The following is an 18,724-nucleotide window of genomic DNA, read 5'->3' on the forward strand; positions in this document are numbered from 1 at the left end:
GGGGAGGATAATAATTTTCCTTGCAGAATTGGCTTAGAGAGAGAGAAAAGCCACATCTGAGCAACAAAAGAGGTTTCCTGGAAGCAATTCTTAGGCCTCGTTATAGTTAGTCTTAGCTTCTCTACTATAGAAATTAGTTTCATAAGGGCAAAATCAAGGGCTTGGCCTATTTTCTTGGGAGTCCCCAGTAGTTGAGAGGGTAGCCAGGGTTACCCAGATGGGAAAGTTTAATAGTTCCTTTTTTTTTTTCTTTGCACCCTGCAGGGACTACCAAAAATAATCAGCCCACCATAGTCTGAGGTATATCCAGGTATTACATTAAGGTATATAGAATTACAAGGCCTTATTCCTGTTCTGGACTCCAGGAGTTTGGGTTGTTTAAATGAGCTATCCATATAGGTTATTTTAGATTGTATATTACAGAAATTTAAGTTCTAGACAAACATTTCTGCCTTTGGTCTCATACATTAGGTGAAGGTCTAGAGTACATACACTGTCTTTTTTGTGTGTGTGCTATATGGTGGGGTCACGTTTCATTCTTTTTTCATGTGAGTATCTGTTATTACAGCACCATTTGTTGAAATTTTGTTTTAAATTTTTATTAATAAAACCAATCAACATATGACACATTCTTAACGTGTGAACATTCCATACTTGGTGTGCAATCAGTGGCTCACAATATCATCACGTAGTTGTATATTCATTACCATGATCATTTCTCAGAACATTTACATCACTCTAGAAAAAGAAATAAAAAGAAAAAAGAAAAAACTCATAAGTACCATACCCCTTACCCCTGCCTCGCATTGAACACTAGTATTTCCCTCTACCCAATTTATTTTAACATTTGTTCCCCCATTATTTATTTATTTTTAACCCATATTTTTACTTATCTGTCCATATTGTAAATAAAAGGAGCATAAGAACAAGGTTTACACAATCACACAATCACTTTGCGAAAGCTGTATCATTATACAATCATCTTAAAGAAACATGGCTCCTGGAACGCAATTCTTTCCAGTAGCTTCCTCAAGCCTCACTAATACACCTTAAACGAAAAAGGGATTATCTATATAATGCGTAAGAATAACCTCCATGATTACCTCTCAACTCTATTTGAAATCTCTCAGCCACTGACACTTTATTTTGTCTCATTTCTCTCTTTCCCCTTTCAGTTGAGAAAGTTTTCTCAATCCCTTGATGCTGAGTCCCAGCTTATTTTAGGCTTTCTGTCCCATGTTACCAGGGAGGTTTACACCCCTGGAAGTTGTGTCCCATGTAGAGAGGGGAAGGGCAGTGAGTTAGCTTGCCATGTTTGCTGAGAGATAGGCCATATCTGAGCAACAAAAGAGGTTCTCTGGGGGTGACTCTAAGGCCTAATTTTAAGTAGGCTTAGCCTATCCTTTGCGGGAATAAGTTTCATATGAACAAACCTCAAGATTGAGGGTTTAGTGTATTGACTTTGTTGTCCTCACTATTTGTGAGAATATCAGTCCTTCTCCAAAAGGCGAAGTTGAATTTTCCTTCTTTTCTAGCCATTCCCCCAAGGGGTCTTTGCAAATACTTTTTTATTCACTGTTCAAATCACTCTGGGATTTATAGGGGCATCATTTATCAGGGCACAAAATCTCATGCCCTACTCAAAGTTCCACGTACTTATATACGCTATCATCTTTTACCCCGCATTCTGATTTAGCCTTAGTCCCGACCAGATTGGCTTAGTTTTTATCTCTAATTGAGGCCTGATGTTTTTTTCTGTTACTTTAACTGTTACCGTATACAGCTATGCTAACTTTCAGGGCTGCAACATTCCATTTTTGAGTCTTAGGTGTCACAGAGTTACTCAGAGTTCCAGGGAAATACCAGCTGATACATGTACAGCTCAGTGTCTCAGAAACTGGGAATACACTTACAACTTCAGACTAAGTGTGACTGTTATAAGGTTTACAATCTAGGCTACCATTTTCTTATCACTGTTTTCTGAAAGAGACCTTAGCATAGTTGTTCGGGGACACAACACATTGTCCCCAAGATTTATTCAGTTTGTTGCATGCCTCTTGACATCCTTCATTTTTGTAGACGCACTGTATTCTATTATATAAATGTATCATAGTTTGCCATTCTGCTTCTCAGTCATTATACCTTTGGCTCCCTCCATTTATTATTACAATGGATAATGTCCAAAATAAGCAAACCATGTCTTACAATATCCTCACTTTGTTGTAGAATCGGCAACCCTCTGAATTTTAGACAGTTTTCACTGGTCCATAGAGACAAAGAACTGACAAGCACAGTCTTACCAAATAAATAGCAAATCAAAACCATCCCTTATCACGTCTTCCCCCTCACTCTCAATTAGTTGTCCCTGGTAGTACTGTGGTGTTATTGATGTCTTCCTATTAACTTTCTGCCACAGCATGCAATTTTAGTTTTCTCCTATACCCTTCCACTATTGACTTTTCTGTCCAATATCAAACCTGTGTAATAGTTCAGGTGAGAACTTATTTATAATTGTAAGTTTAATCAGTGGGCTACATGGCACTATACATCCCCTTTCAATCATATTGACCTTCAATATAGCAATGTTACTTACAACCTCACTAATTAGTTACCATCACTTCTATCAAATCCCTTGATGGAGACAGTATTTTGATCACATCTATTATTGTAAATATTAACAAATATTTATGGGTGTAAATAAAACGTCAAGTGCACAAGCATTTTGAAGTTTTATTTAAATAATCAAATGTTTTAAAACACTATCTTGGGGTATAAATTTGAAACATGAATTTATTAATTTAAATAAAGTAAGAAATTAGATTTAAGAGTATTATATAGCCATTGCAGCAAAATTTGCAAATAGGGAAATAGAGGAAGGAGAAAAACATTGCCCTTTATCCCATTACTGAATGAAATCAACATTATTTTTATATTTTCTTCTAATATTTCCTTTTCAAAGTATTGTGAATAGGGAAAAAACAACTTATGCATAATTTGGAAAGAATGGTATCAACAATGTATAACAAAATGATGCCACTTTTTCTCATCAGTTGCCACGTTACAGCTTTGGAAATCAATCTACAGTAACTAAATTTTAACTAACTGAAAGTATTCACAATATGTTCAGTGATTTTATTTGTTTCTACTGAAGTTTTTGTAGGGTTTTCTGTTTGAATTTCTAAACTCATGATGGTCATGCAAATTGAAAACAAAACTGATTTTATGGAAACCATTAAATTTATCTAGTTCATGTTAATATGACTGCTAATGTTAGTAAATTTGTACCTAGGTGTTAGAAGTTGATACTATTCACTGAATTTAGAATTAGAATTCATAAATAGCTGAGATACTTGGAAATAATTTTTTTTCTGGAAATAATGTTTATTTTTCATAAGTAAATGTCCCTGACATTTATCTTTAACTTAGTACAATTATGGGAGAAGACAAATTAAGATTTTAATTTTATTTTAGCATTTTCTCTAGACTAAAACAATCGTTCTAATAACTTTATCACCTTTAAATTCATTTTGGTTTCCATTCTGTTAGATATTTTGAAAATAAGTCTTTTATCCTCATAATTTTTTAAAACTTTTTTATTAATTAAAAAAATTAACAAACAAAACATTAAGATATCATTCCATTCTACATATCTCATAATTTTATTGTCTTTATTTTTAAGTATAATTGATTTTTTTAGAGAAGTTGTAGGTTTATAGAAAAATCATGCATAAATACTCAGTTCCCATATACTACCCTACTAACATTGTTGATTTTAATGATTTTTGTTTCAGTGTGTGCTACTGTTTAGAGATTATTAATATAGCTGTCACAATTGCTGAACTCTTTCAAATAGTATATAATTTTATGACTTTAAAAACCATAATTTTTAGAAGTCATTGTGGAAGAGTTGGATTTTGAAAAACTTTCCTAATTGTACCCTTGTCTTAAGCACAATGTAAGATGAAAAGATTCCTTCAGAAGATTTGTGTTTCTATTCACTGAAGCTGTCTAAACTATTTGAAACTTTTATATATTTTTTTATATTTAAAAGCTTATACATAGTTGCTTGAAATCTTATTTTCAACATTTGACATTTTTAGTAGGCTGTGGTTTAAACTGTCATTTGGAAAGTTGTCTTGAATTTTTAGACATAACTTCAAATCTTGCATAAATTGTAATATTTGTTCTAATTTAAATAGTATTAATAAACTTATTTCTTAGGTGGTACATCAAATACCAGTAATGAGTCTATGGTGGTCCACAATAGTTATGATGAAATTGAAGGAGGTGGCTTCTTGGGTGAGCTGCTATGAAAGACTTTTTATTCTTTTTTTCTGATTATAGAGATAATATATAATCATTGTAGAAAATTTGGAAAATTAGAAGCAAAAAAAAATAAAATGTCATATCCTGTAGTGATATCTACTGTTAACATTTTGCTCTCCATGCATTTAGATGTTTATTAGTGTTTTCTTTCCACCAGAATTGGGATCATGGGTTTTATTATTATCATATTATAAGTGTAGGGTATTTTTATCAGTTAGAAAGATTTAAACTTATTTAAATAGTCCCTTAAGTTGAACATCTTGGATGTTTTTATTAAAGTTCTTTTGAATTAAATTTTACCCTGAATAGAAATTTAGTACATGGTGGAAAGTAAACTATACCAAATTTTGTCTGTGTATTTATAGCTATATTCTCCGTTAACTAGATTTCAATCAGTGTTCTTGCTTTGATACCAGTGTTTGTCTTATTTTACACTATTGATCATTGAAAGTTTTAAATTATGTAAAGGAATTTAGAGTTATAATCCCTTGTTTGGCATCTAATGAATCTATGTGTTGATTTAAAGTATTCTGGATCATAAAATAGAACTTAAAAGTAAACTTGTTTTTAGCGACACCACAGCTTACTAATAAGAATCCCAAAATGGGCCGAAATGTTGGATATTCGTATCCTTCCTTGCCACCTGGCTATCAGAACACACCACTACCTGGTACAACCGGAATGCCACCCTCTTCCTTGAATTACCCAAGTGGGCCGCTGGCCTTTAATCAGGTAATCTTTTTGGTTTTTTCCACTATTTCCACAAAGAACATTTTAAGAAGGTACATTGAGCATTTTTATAATCAATTAGAATAATAATGGCTATTTCATAAAGCCTTTTCATTCTTTTATATTTCTCCAGGACCAAAAGATTGACCATAAAATCTAGATTATAGTTTTGTTATTAGAGAGAGATTAATTAGCCAAGTCTCTAACCACTTCTATTTTCAACTGGAGACATTATGGAGGTTACTTACTTTGAAATTATATATCTGCAGACTCCCGTAGGTGCTAATCATTTAACTGCAAGCGTGCACGGATTAAGCCTACATCCAGAGGGTCTAAGAGTTATCAATCTTCTTCAAGAAAGAAGCATGCTTCCAACAACACCTTTGCAGCCTCCAGTTCCAAATTTGCATGAAGACATCCAGAAACTGAACTGTAACCCAGAGTAAGGTTTCAAAAAGTATTTCTTAATAAATATGATGTTATGCTCGTTCTCACAGTTTTATAGATCTTTTTCTAGGCATTTCTTGTGCTATGAACAAAGTGTACAGGTATATCAATGTGCAAAAGTAGTTCTGCATATAAAAAAGAACTCTGTTACTTGCTTGACTTAATTGAGATATGAAATGTTTAAGTGAAGAAATCAAGTTGTAACTCCTGAAATGGTTTTGCTCTTACTATACTTATCAGCTCTAATGGGATATGATATTCTTTATTATTATGGTGCCTGCATTCTTTCTTCAAAGTCAGAAGTATAGGGGCAGAGCAACGGTGACTCAGTGGCAGAATTCTCACCTGCCATGCCAGAGACCTGGGTTCGATTCCTGGAGCCTACCTATGCCAAAAGAAAAAAATATATAGGGATTTGATTGCATTATCATCCTGTATTTGCTCTCATGTAAAACTACTTTTCATAACGAAGATAATTTAATACATAAATAAATAATTTTAATTTAATACTCTAAAAATTTATCCAAAGTTTAAATAGTATTTGGTGAAGACTTTCTGGTAAATTGTTCTTTGTCATTTAAAAAAAATTATTTATTTTTTATTGATGTATTGTTTATTCATATACCGTGTAATCATCTACAATGTACAATCTGTGGCACGCAATATCATCATATAGCTGTGCAATCGACTCTTTTTTCTTTTTTTGTGAAAAATAACATACTAAAAAGCAATAAATTTCAAAGCACATTGCAACAATTAGTTGTAGAGCAGATGTCAGAGTTTGATATGGGTTACAGTTCCACAATTTGGGGTTTTCTACCTGCTCTAAGATACTAGAGACCAAAAGAAATACCAGTATAATGATTCAGCAGTCATATTCATTTGTTAAACCCTACCCTACCTTCTCCACCATCACCTTTGATTTTTCTCCCACTCTTTAGGGGTATTTGGGCTATGCCCATTCTAACTTTCATATTGAAAGGGGCTGTCAATAATATGGGATGGGGGATGGAACTAGTTGATGTTCTGGAGAGGCTGGCCCCTCTGCATTCAGGACTTATGTGGTCTGGGGACCTATCTGGAAGTTGTATGTTTCTGGAAATTTACCCTAGTGCATGGAACCTTTGTAGAATCTTATATAATACCCCAGGATTGGCAGGAATGGTTTTGGTTGGGGTTTGGCAAGTTATGGTAGATAGCAATGTCTAACTGAAGCTTGTGTAAAGTGACCTCCAGAGTAGCCTCTTGACGGTATCTGAGCTTTCTCAGCCGCTGATACTTTATTTATTACACTTCTTTCCCCTCTTTTGGTCAGGATGAATTGTCAATCCCGTGGTGCCAGGGAGACTTTCATCCCTGGATGTCATGTAGGGGGCAGGGCAGTGATTTCATTTGCAGAGTTAGGATTAGAGAGAGAGAGAGTCCACATCTGAGCAACAAAAGAGGTCCTCTGGAAGTAATTCTTAGGCATACCTATAGGTAGACTAAGCTTCTCTGCTATATATATGGACTTCACAAGAGCTTTTAAATCGTCTTTTTAAAACCTTCAGTATGCTGAACTTTTCAATAATAAACTTAGCTTTGAATTTGTGAATTTGGGTCATTGTAATTCTTGTGTAATCTAGTTATATAAAGAAAATTAAATCATCTAGTAGTTGCTGGGTTTGCACACAAGCCAGGAAGATAATTTATTTTAGTTGAATGATATGAGGTTTTAACTGCCTACCCTCTATTTCTGAATAGAACTTAAATATTTTAATGGGATAAAATATGAGGGTCTATTGAAATTTTTCATTTGTTTATTTAATTTTTTTTATTTTATTTTTGGTCCAAAATAATCATAGCAGCAACTGACATATTTTTTACTTTAATATAGGTTATTTCGATGCACGCTGACTAGCATTCCTCAGACTCAGGCATTACTGAATAAAGCCAAACTTCCTTTGGGGCTGCTACTTCATCCTTTCAAAGACCTAGTGGTATGTTTCACTCTCAGCAGTAAGTGCTTATGGAAGATTATTTTAGTGGGTTATTTTAGGAAAGGAATTTCCTGCAACAGTTCAAGGAGTCCGTATAGAATTTGTTTGAGCTATCTTTCAGAATTTGACTATTGACAGCCTTCCTTATTGGTAATTCATCCAAAGATGTGATTGCCAAATATTTTCTAAATGAGGTAGAATAAACAGACTGTTGAATAATCCAAGATGTTCTAAACTGATAACTGAAAGGAAATAAATAAATGAACCATACTATTCACATATCTGCCATCCTTTGAGTAAAATTGCATGTTTTAAGAAGCTGTTTCACTTTTGTCCTAAGACTCTGAGATCTTGTCACATGACCACATACCCTTGAAAGCGTCAGTATCTGAGTGGGGTGACTTTCCCATTTAAACTTCCTTTGGTGACAGGATATTATTGCTTTTATGGATTTTTGGTATTAAGACTTTCACAGTTTTAATATGCAGGATAAACTTTGAATGAGAGCATGTTAAAAGGTAAATTAGATATTTAAATATAATTCAACCATACTTTACTTTTATGAGAACTAACCAAGCTTCTTAATGAAATGTCAAGAAACTTACTAACGATTTAATGGGTCATTTGTTTCAGAATATTGATCCTGTTTTCCTTTGCCATTCATCAAATCCCAATATCTACCTTATTTCTATCTCCTGATGACCTCTGTTCTTAACTGAAATTCTCCAAGTTCATTCATTAATGTTTGTATCAATGAGACCATGCAGTATTTCTCCTTTTGTTACGTTTTTTTAAAAGGAAAATTTAATGAGACCAGTCCTAGAGAAAAAAAATAGAGTTTAAAATCAGTCCATTTCAGCTACATAATTTTTGGACACATCTTTTTACTCAAGGTTGTTTCTCCAAAATTACAATATCCCAACAATTAATATAAAGGATGTATTAACGTTTAACTTTTAAATGCAGTGATCACTTCCTTTAAAGGTTTCTGGTTTTTTTTTTTCAGCAATTGCCTGTGGTTACCTCCAGCACAATTGTGAGATGCCGTTCGTGCAGGACATACATCAATCCTTTTGTGAGCTTTCTTGATCAAAGGAGATGGAAGTGTAATTTATGTTACCGAGTCAATGATGGTATGTTTTTTGAAACATTAAAAAATTTCTGCTTGCGCTTTAGGAAAACATATCATCCAAATGTGAAGTAAAAGAAAAACAAAGACAACCTCTTATTTTCCTGTAATCCTTTTATTAGAGACAACTATTATTAACTTTTTTCTATAAGCATTTATATCTATAAATATTTATGTATTTTTAAGAAAAATATATGATGATACTACTTTGAGACTTCTTTTTACATTTATTATATTGGGTATAAATGGTAAATGCTGTATTTCATGCTATTATAAAGCTAGTAATTTAAGAAATATTTTTATTTAGAAATTGTCCCATACCTTTTCTCTAGGGTGAAAGAAAATAAGTCCACAGAATAGCTGCCTAATTCATTCACTGCAGTATGAAGGGAGGTGGGCAATGCTAGAAGGTTAGTTGAATGCAGTTTTCTCAGTAATTGCGGAGGAGATCTCTTTCAGTAACTGTTTCACAACTTAATTACATTTAAGGAATGTTAAATAACTGACAAGAAACCATTAGGATTAGAGAAAAAGGATGTACTAATACCCACATTGAAAATTAGGTCTCTGAAAGGAATTTTAATTGATAGCTGAAAAATAGAGGAATATTAGAGATTTTCTAAAACTGGTTTTCTTTCTTTGTGTTTTGAAGAGTAGAGGAAAGAAAGGATAGGTTAAGAACATTTTTTTGCTCTATCATAATTTAGAAATTATTACATATATGCACTTCCATATATGAAATGAAATGATGGTAAAGTCTCATTCATATATGAACCAGACAATCTTATAAACTATAGCTTACTTATTAGAATTTATCCATTAAAGTACATTGGGGTTCTAAACAACTACTGTGAAGACAGATGCAGTGATACTTAATTTAGAAAATATTCTCTGAGCTTTTAGTGTATTATAAACGATAGGCAATTGATGTTCCATAAAGGTCTCATTAGTTAATGAAACTCACTAAACTCCTATGACTTTAACCTCTCAAGTATTTTTATCATGCTTTCTAGGTCCAGCCAGACCCTGTGCATTTCATATGTTGTGTTAATATTCTGTATGATTGTGAATTTCAAAATTGAAAGTTTTTTCTTCCATTTAAGAAAATAACTGGCATTTAATGAATTCAATCATCCATTCAAGCTATTTTAGGAAACCTGTATTAGTAAGAACTAAGACAAACAGGATATCAGGAGATGGGAAAAAATTACAGTGCTTATATTTGTAAAAGGAAGGCATATTTAGTGCCTTTTGGTATGTGGGGAACTTGAATGGAACTAAAAAAAATGTGTTTTATCTTTCAGTATTTAGTCTATGTCGAATTATTTATAATTCCAAAATTAAGAAAATGGCCAATGAAAAGTTTATTAAGCTTAATCCTGTCAGTTTTATCATTGTATGTTGTTAATTTTATATAGTTCCTGAAGAATTCATGTACAACCCTTTGACCAGAGTTTATGGAGAACCTCACAGAAGACCTGAAGTTCAAAATGCTACTATTGAGTTTATGGCTCCTTCAGAATACATGGTATACAGTACACTTTATCATAATACTGAATTTTAAGTAGACCACTATAACATTCTTTAACAAAATGTTTATGTTTTTAAATTCTTAAAAGTAATATTTGCTCATTATAAAAGTAGTTAATTAATATATAAGGTTAAGTTTGGAAAGTAAAAGTGTATGTAAACTTCCACTTAAGTTTCTTTGTGTTCATCAAGAAATTTGCAATATTGGGATCGTATGTAGGTCACTTCTCATTTAGTTCTATTGCAAATAATGCTGTGATGAATATCCTCTGGCAAGTAGTTATATACACTTGTCTTTCTGAGGTCTTACATTTTAAAAATAATTATTATGCCTATTGTTTAATTAGTACTTTATATTTTATAGAGCACTTATATGTATTTTTGATCCTCATAAAGAACTCTCTGAAGTAGTCTAGGAAGATGATGTTAATCCTGTTTTACAGATGTGAAAACAGATTTAGGTTAAGTGACTTGCCAGACATCACTTAGTAAGTGGCAGAGCTTTCATTAAAATCCAGACCTTTTATTTTGATTACTCTTTCATAATGCCATAATTTCCTCCAAGTAAGAGGGAATGTAGCAGATATTTGGGATTTTTTTTTTTTGAGTGAACCTTCTTTGGTTTCTTTTATCTCCTACATTTTGCAAAAATGGTCTTTCAGTTTTAACTTACTCATAGCAAGAGGTCTTTGCTCCTGTCAGAATTGTCTCTTGGGGAACAGGTTCTATGAATTCAGCAAGTGACACATGCAAACATGTTTAAAGTTAGTAGACTGCATGCCCAGTTCTGATTGTGGAGTTTTGATGCTTTTTATTGCATTGAAAACAAATCTTTGAATTTGGAAATTTAAAGTATAGAGTATTACATTTTTATGGAATTTAGCTGAAATGTGTTAAATAACTGGCCGAGGCTAACTTGGTTTGTCACTTTCAGAATTGTAATTTTCCTAAATTGTGAAATATATCACACATATGGAAAAAGCCATAAAACATAAATATATACATTACCAAATGATTATGAATACCTGTATTAGTGCCATCAAAGCAAGACATTGAACATAGCCCAAACTCCCAGAAGCCTTTCTGATTACGTTCCCTCCACTTACTGTCTCTTCTGTCTTAAGACACTTAAGACACTTAAAATACTCTTCTGACTAAGACAACATCCTCATTTTTCTTTTTAAAGTATGCATCTGTATTATTATAAACAATATAATACAGTTTTATCTGTTTTTAAACTTTTATTCTTTCTGTATATTTTCTTTACCCATTATTGCTTACTATAGTCTTCACTCAATCTGTAAATAATGCTTATTTACTGTTTTATTGTATATGCGCACAATTATCTTAGCTTTATGGCAAATAAGTTTAAATTTAAACGTGTTAAATCAGATTTTTTTGTTTCTTCAGTTACGGCCACCTCAGCCTCCAGTGTACCTCTTTGTGTTTGATGTGTCTCACAATGCAGTTGAAACTGGATACTTGAACTTAGTTTGCCAGAGTTTGTTGGACAATCTAGATTTGTAAGTGTCTTAATTCAACTTAAATGTGAAACTAACAGTGTTTGCAAAATGAATAAGTAGTTTCTAAAATATGAGAAAGTTATGTAATTATGTACTAAATGCCCAGTTGAATCAGTTATTAGCTACAGCCTCACTTTCTCATAGAAACATTATTTATTTTATTTTAACTTTTTATTATGGAAATTTCAAACATGTACTAAATAGAAAAAAAAATAATGAACTTCATTATATCCATACTCTAAGTTCAACATGTTTAGCATTTTGCTCTTCTTTATTCATGTAATTTCCAACCCCACCACACACACATTTTTTCCCCCATGAAAATTTTAAAGCAGATCTCAGACAGCATATCATTTCACCTGTAGATGCTTCAGGACTTTTTTTTTATCCTAGCTATAATATGATTATCACACCAAACAAAATTAGTAATAATTCCATAATATGATTTAATACCCAATTCATATTTTCTTCCTGGTTGTCTCAAAAATTTCTTTTAATTGTAGGTTTGTTGAAATAAAAATTTAAATAGTGTCCACACATTGCATTTGGTCATATATCTCTTAAGTCTCTTTAAATAACTATTTTAAAAGGTGTTTAGATACTTAGTGAAACTCATGAAAACTGGTGTGAGCTTTCAGTATACTGAAATATAGCGCTATTGTGTATTATGGAGGAATGTCATGCTCCTTGAACATTTACTACTGCCATGTACATTTTCCTATGAACAAGGATATTCACTTCTTTTTCTTTTGAATGCTGTATGGTGTGGGTCACATTTCATTCTTTTTTCCATGTGAAAGATATTCGCTTTTATAACCACCTTAAGTGCAGTTATCCGGTTCAAGAAATTTAACATTGAAATAAAACTTACTGACTATATTCCATTTTTTTCATATGTCCCAATAATGTCCCCTTGGGCATTTTTTTCTCCCTTGCTAGATCTCATCCAGGATCCTGTATTACATTTAATTGTCATTGTCTCTTTAATTGTTTTTTCTTTCTTTTTTTTAATTGCAGGAACATACATACAATGTAAACTTTTCCAAGTATAAGTTGTAATTTTTTGAAGTATTCTTTTTAAAATAGCTTAAAATCATTTTCAGTGTTTCATACACACTTTCCAGTACTTTTATATACTATTTCCTAAATGATCCTATATAACCTTATATAAGAGTAATTGGGGTGGGCCACTGTGGCTCAGCAGGCAGAGTTCTTGCCTGCTATGCCAGAGACCCCGGATTCGATTCCTGGTACCTGCTTATGCAAAAAAAAAAAAAAAAAAAGAAAAAGAAGAGTAATTGGCTTTGAATTGCTGTATTATTGCTCCCTTTTTTTTGTTCATTGTTTGTCTTATATGTAGTGTTTCCACTTTGAGTAGGGTATATTTTCACGGTAGTTAAACATGGGGCTTACTGTTTCTGTCTGTTTTGGGATAATTTCATTAATACTAAATTAGGTTTTCATATTTGACTTTTAGAAGATATTTTATTTGTATGTGTTTGTGGGAACACTTGATGACGTATTCTTCTAATTTACTTTTAGGCTACCTGGCAATACGAGAACAAAAATTGGCTTTATAACATTTGACAGTACCATCCATTTCTATAGTCTTCAAGAAGGCCTCTCTCAACCTCAGATGCTAATAGTTTCAGATATTGAAGGTATTATTAAATACTTAAAGTTATTGAACTACCTTAGGAACTTTCATGTCTAGAAATATTTCATGACTGTGTGACAAAAAAGGAGCATGTGGGATGATTTTAATATATTGAACTAAATCTTAAATATAAAACAAAATTGTTAGAGCTTAAGAGTCCTTTTGTTTAATCCTTTATTTTATAGAAGAGGAACAGGATTATGAGATAACATGAATTCTCAACAAAGTAATAAAAAAAGTTAATCTTATAACTTAGGTCACTTTTCCATTCTGCTCATTCATATCTATATGGTAAGACTTTTATGAACAAGAACTGAATACTGCCAGTAAAATCTGTTTACTATTGAATTTCATTTGATTGTGTCAGGCTAAATAATGTGCTGTTTGTGGAGGTTTAGAATTACAGGTTTTCTCTGAAGCTTCTTATATGAAGTGAGACTTGATTGATTCATTTTAAAAATCTTTTCCAGGTGTTAACATTCTGTCATTTCAGTCAAAGAATATTATTTATGAAGTAGATTTGACTATATATTATGAATAGCAGGCTAATTGAAACAATACTGTTTACCAGATAATTTATTATTATATTATAGTATAGTATAGTATAATTAAAAATTATAAAAGAAAAAAGTTTTTTTCTTTTTTCTGGTTATGTGTTTAATAGCACTCCACAAAAGGAAAATTGTAATATTTCATTGGGTTGATTCTTGTTGTTTTATAAAACTAGAGATTATTTTTACTTTATTCATAAATGGAAGCAGTGTGTTCTTTTCCACAAATGATGCTCAGACAACTGGGTAGCCACATTTCAAAAGAATGAAACCGTACCCCTACCTCATACCATAAACAAAAATTAACACAACATGGATAATAGATCTAATTTTGAAAAGTAAAACTATGAAATTGTTAGAAGAAAACATAAGCTTTGTGAATCTTCGTGACCTTGGATTAGGCTGTGGTTTCCTAGTTACAATACCGCAAGTATGAACAACAAAAGAAGAAAATAAGTAAGTTGGGCTTTATCAAAATAAAAAACTTTTGTACTTCATAGGACACCATCAAGAAAATAAAGAGACAACCAAAGAATGGGAGAAATATATGTAAATCACGTTTCTGAGTGTAAATAATTTCTACAATTTAACAATAAAAATACAAGTCATGTTTTTAAAGAAGGGCAAGTATTCAAATAGACATTTCTCTATTCAATATATATTGTTCAATATTGCCTATATACACAGGCCAAGAAACACATGAAAAGATGTTCCACATCATGACTTATCAAGGAAATGCAAGTGAAAACCACAATGAGATACCAGTTTATACCCACTAGGATGGCTATAATAAAAAATAATAGTCCATAACAAGTATTGGTGAGGATGTAGAGAAATTGGCACCCTCACACATTGCCAGTGGGCGTTTAAGATGGTACAGCTACTGTAGAAAACATCTTGACAGTTCCTCAAAAAAGTTAAACATCGAGTTACCATATGACCCAGCAAATCCACATCTAGGTATATAGCCAAGAGAATTGAAAACATATGTCTGCAGAAAAACTTGTACACAGATGTTCCTAAAAGCATTAAATGGCATTTTTCATAATAGTGCATAAGTGAGAAACAACCAAATGTCCATCACCTGATGAATGGATAAACAAAATATGACATATCATACAATGGGATTAATTATTTGGCAGTAAAAAAGAATGAAATACTGATAGATGCTACAACATAGATGGACCTTGAAAGCATTATGCTTAGTGGAAGAAGCCAGTCACCAAAGGCCACATATTATGTGATTCCGTTTACATGAAATGTCAGAATAGGTAAATCCAATAGGTAAATTAGTAGTTGCCAGGGAGCTTTGGGGAAGGGATAATGGTTTTATTGCTTCTGAGTTTCTTTTTAGAATGCCAAAAATGTTCAGGAATTAAAATGTGATAGTGGTTGCATAACTCCGAATATCCAAAAATCACTGAATTGTACCTTTTGAATGGGTGATTTTATAGTATGTGAATTATATCTCAATAAAGCTATTAAATTTTTTTTATTATTTTAAATTATGACTTTAAAAGAAAAAGACTAAATAGTTGGTAGACATTTTCCAGGACAGATAAAATAAATATTTGATGTTTCAAGGTGTTTTTTGTTGTTTTTTTATAACTGTTTATAATGAGTCTTATTTTTTTGTAATCAGAACAAATAATAGAGAAATGGTAGAAAGTGAGATTCCCTTTTAATCCACCACCACACACATTCCCATTCCAGTTTGCTTCCTTCTAAGAAAGGAAATTTAATTCCTAAATAGGAATAAATTTAAATCCTGAGAAGCTTATTTGATATGATCAGTTAGCATACCTTTATTGATACATTTGTCTTTGTGGTGCCTTTGGTAGAGGCACTAGTGGGGGCCTTCTTTACAAGGAAGTGTCTGCCTTTTAAATGATAGAGCTTTTGGGGAGCTGTATTTATATTCTTGTGTGTCTTGTTAGTCAGCATTTTTTTAATGCTGAGAGTGTGTTTGGTTGGCTTCCAGGACTAAGGTGAAGGGTAAAGCAGGATTATCTAAATTGTTGCCTTTAATCTAAGAATCAGAGAAATTGTGAAACCTTTATTAAGTGCTTACAGATAAATATATTCTAATTTGGAGGCTGTTTATCTTTTTACAAGGCAATAGACAAGAAGCAGATAAAATGCAATAAATATCTGAACCAGTGCTCTTTTGGTGGCTCTTTGGACATATGTAGACTATACTATAATAGTGAGGAAGTGATTTTTCTTTAAGAATGGGGGTAGTTAAGTTTATCAGTGTTATGTATTAGGAATATCTTTAACAATTAAATTTTGTTTAAAACAAATATTTATTTATTCTTTCAGATGTTTTTATACCTATGCCAGAGAACTTATTAGTAAATTTAAATGAAAGTAAAGAGGTAAGCCACATGTTCCTATTTGCTGTGTTTAATTGAAATATTGAAGGAAAATAATTTTGAAATAATCTTTAAGTAAAATTTTGCTTCTTTCTATGATATTTCTAAGATGTGTAGCATTTTCTATTTGGTCATAGTTAAAATTCATCAGATGTATCCCTGCAAGCAGTAAGGACAACCGCATCAATCCTCGATCTTGGGGTTCATCCCTATGAAACTTATTCCTGCAAAGGATAGGCTAAGTCTACTTAAAATTAGGCCTAGAGTCACCCCCCAGAGAAGGTCTTATTGCTCAGATGTGGCTTCTCTCTCTAAGTCAACTCAACAACAGGTGAACTCACTGCCCTCCCTTCTGTGTGGGACATGACTCCCAGGGGTGTAAATTTCCCTGGCAACATGGGACAGATTCTGGGATGAGCTGGGACCCGGCATCAAGGGATTGAGAAAGCCTTCTTGACCAAAAGGGGGAAACGAGAAATGAAGGTTTCAGTGGCTGAAAGATTTCAAGCAGAGTTGAGAGATCTTGGAGACTTTTCTTAAGCATCATATAAATACCCCTTTTTAGTTTATGGTGTATTGAAATGGCTGGAGGGAAGTACCTGAAACTGTTGGGCTGTGTTCCAGTAGCCTTGATTCTTGAAGATGATTGTATAAAGATAGAACTTTTACAATGTGACTGTGTGATTCTGAAAACCTTTCGTCTGAAGCTCCTTTTATCCAGGGTATGGACAATGAGTAAAAAAATATGGATAAAAAAATAAATAAGTAGAGTGGGCCACGGTGGCTCAGCAGGCAGAGTTCTCGCCTGCCATGCCAGAGGACCCGGGTTTGATTCCCGGTGCCTGCCCATGTAAAAAATAAAAATAAATAAATAAATAAATAAATAATAGAGGGGACAAAGGGTAAAATAAATTGGGTATATGTAAATGCTAGTGGTCAGTGAGAGGGAGGGATAAGGGTTGTGGATGAGTTTTTTCTTTTTTTTAAATTTTTCTGGAGTGATACAAATGTTTGAAAAAATGATCCTGATGATGAATACATAGCTATGTGATGATATTGTGAGCCATTGATTGTGCACCATGTATGGAATGTATGTATGTGAAGATTTCCCAATTAAAAAAATTTTTATATATATATATATAAAGACAAAATGAAAGAAAAAACATCAGATGAAACTTGAGCTCTCAAATTTGCCCTCAAGCTTGTTTTTAAGTCTTTGAGTAGCAAGTTGTCTGTGGTAGGATAGAAGATAAGCCTGTACCGTAAAGGAGGAAACCTGTTTTTGTCAGTCATTTGGGAAGTTGGGAGGGTTGCTGAAATAAAGCTTCTGGTCACTACATAGAAGCACATTAGCTAGGCTGCTTTCAGTGCCCTTTGCTTTTCTGATTCACAGAATGTCATTGGGGTCAGTTCAGAAGAAACTCTTTATTACCTGCCTGGAAATTGCCATGACATAATACAGTGAGAGGTGAACAGAATGTGTCTGAAGGGGGGTTGTTGTCTAGCCTGTACATGCATATATGCCATAGGGGTAACATTTTAACTAGCAAGTCTATGGTCTCAGCTGTTGGCAATGGTGACTTCGCCATAGTGTGAAGTTTTTTTCCCATTAACTCTCTTTATTTGTACAATCTAAGTTGAATAGGTAATTTTTTTCCATTTTGTTTTTCTTTTGTAGTGATAATTGTTCATCAACAAATTTACTGAATATCTTAGATTTTGCAATAGGGAAGAGTTAAACTCACTTTGGAACTGAAAAGAATAGTGTGTAGAGGTGATTGAGAAGGCCATATCTCATGGCATTTAATCAAATTTCTAAACTGACATGGTTCTTTTGGATAAAGTTTGGACTTATAGTCTTGCTGGACTATTGCATGTGCAAGAACTGTAAGGGCCCAATTTTTATTTGTCTTGCTTGCCAATATATAATGTTAACTTAAAATGGCTTTCTTTTCATCTGACCAGCTTCATTGTTTACTGTACTGTCTGTAGATTCTCTGACTGTCATCATGACTCAATGTCTTGTCTATTATATTAGTTACTGATTTATTGTAAGAAAAATTTTGTTTTGTAACCCTCTTGAGTTTTCTTGTTTTATTTCATAAGCTTGTCCAAGATTTACTGAAAACATTGCCACAAATGTTTACCAAGACTCTGGAGACCCAGAGTGCTTTGGGTCCTGCACTTCAGGCTGCCTTTAAGTTGATGTCCCCAACTGGTGGTCGAATATCTGTCTTTCAAACGCAGCTCCCAAATCTTGGAGTGGGAGCACTGAAACCTCGAGAGGAGCCCAACCAAAGGTCTTCTGCTAAGGTTAGAAAGTAATTAAATGTGTGATAAGATTTATGCTGGTTCTCAGTCACTTTGACCCCAGTGCTTGGGCTTTGTTTTGTTTGTTTTTTTTAATTTGTTGTTCATGTGTGGGAATGTTCTGGTTTGCTAGCTGCCGGAATGCAATACACCAGAAACAGAATGGCT

At 32.9% G+C, this 18,724-nt stretch overlaps 1 protein-coding gene across 4 annotated transcripts in view; it reads left to right on the plus strand.

The window, feature by feature from the left end:
* The window catches only part of SEC24A (SEC24 homolog A, COPII component), a 114,024-nt gene that overhangs the window by 47,936 nt on the left and 47,364 nt on the right, over positions 1 to 18,724 (plus strand). For all 4 annotated transcript variants that reach the window (XM_077138486.1, XM_077138485.1, XM_077138488.1 and 1 more), the window contains 10 exons: positions 4,222 to 4,299; positions 4,898 to 5,058; positions 5,325 to 5,497; positions 7,379 to 7,481; positions 8,488 to 8,614; positions 10,029 to 10,138; positions 11,551 to 11,663; positions 13,206 to 13,324; positions 16,194 to 16,249; positions 18,353 to 18,559. In XM_077138486.1, the coding sequence (XP_076994601.1) occupies positions 4,222 to 4,299; positions 4,898 to 5,058; positions 5,325 to 5,497; positions 7,379 to 7,481; positions 8,488 to 8,614; positions 10,029 to 10,138; positions 11,551 to 11,663; positions 13,206 to 13,324; positions 16,194 to 16,249; positions 18,353 to 18,559 (1,247 nt within the window). The remainder of the gene's footprint in view (positions 1 to 4,221; positions 4,300 to 4,897; positions 5,059 to 5,324; positions 5,498 to 7,378; positions 7,482 to 8,487; positions 8,615 to 10,028; positions 10,139 to 11,550; positions 11,664 to 13,205; positions 13,325 to 16,193; positions 16,250 to 18,352; positions 18,560 to 18,724) is intronic.

Source organism: Tamandua tetradactyla, chromosome 20 (genome assembly GCF_023851605.1).
Source record: "Tamandua tetradactyla isolate mTamTet1 chromosome 20, mTamTet1.pri, whole genome shotgun sequence".
In the NCBI taxonomy this organism is placed as follows: Eukaryota; Metazoa; Chordata; class Mammalia; order Pilosa; family Myrmecophagidae; genus Tamandua; species Tamandua tetradactyla.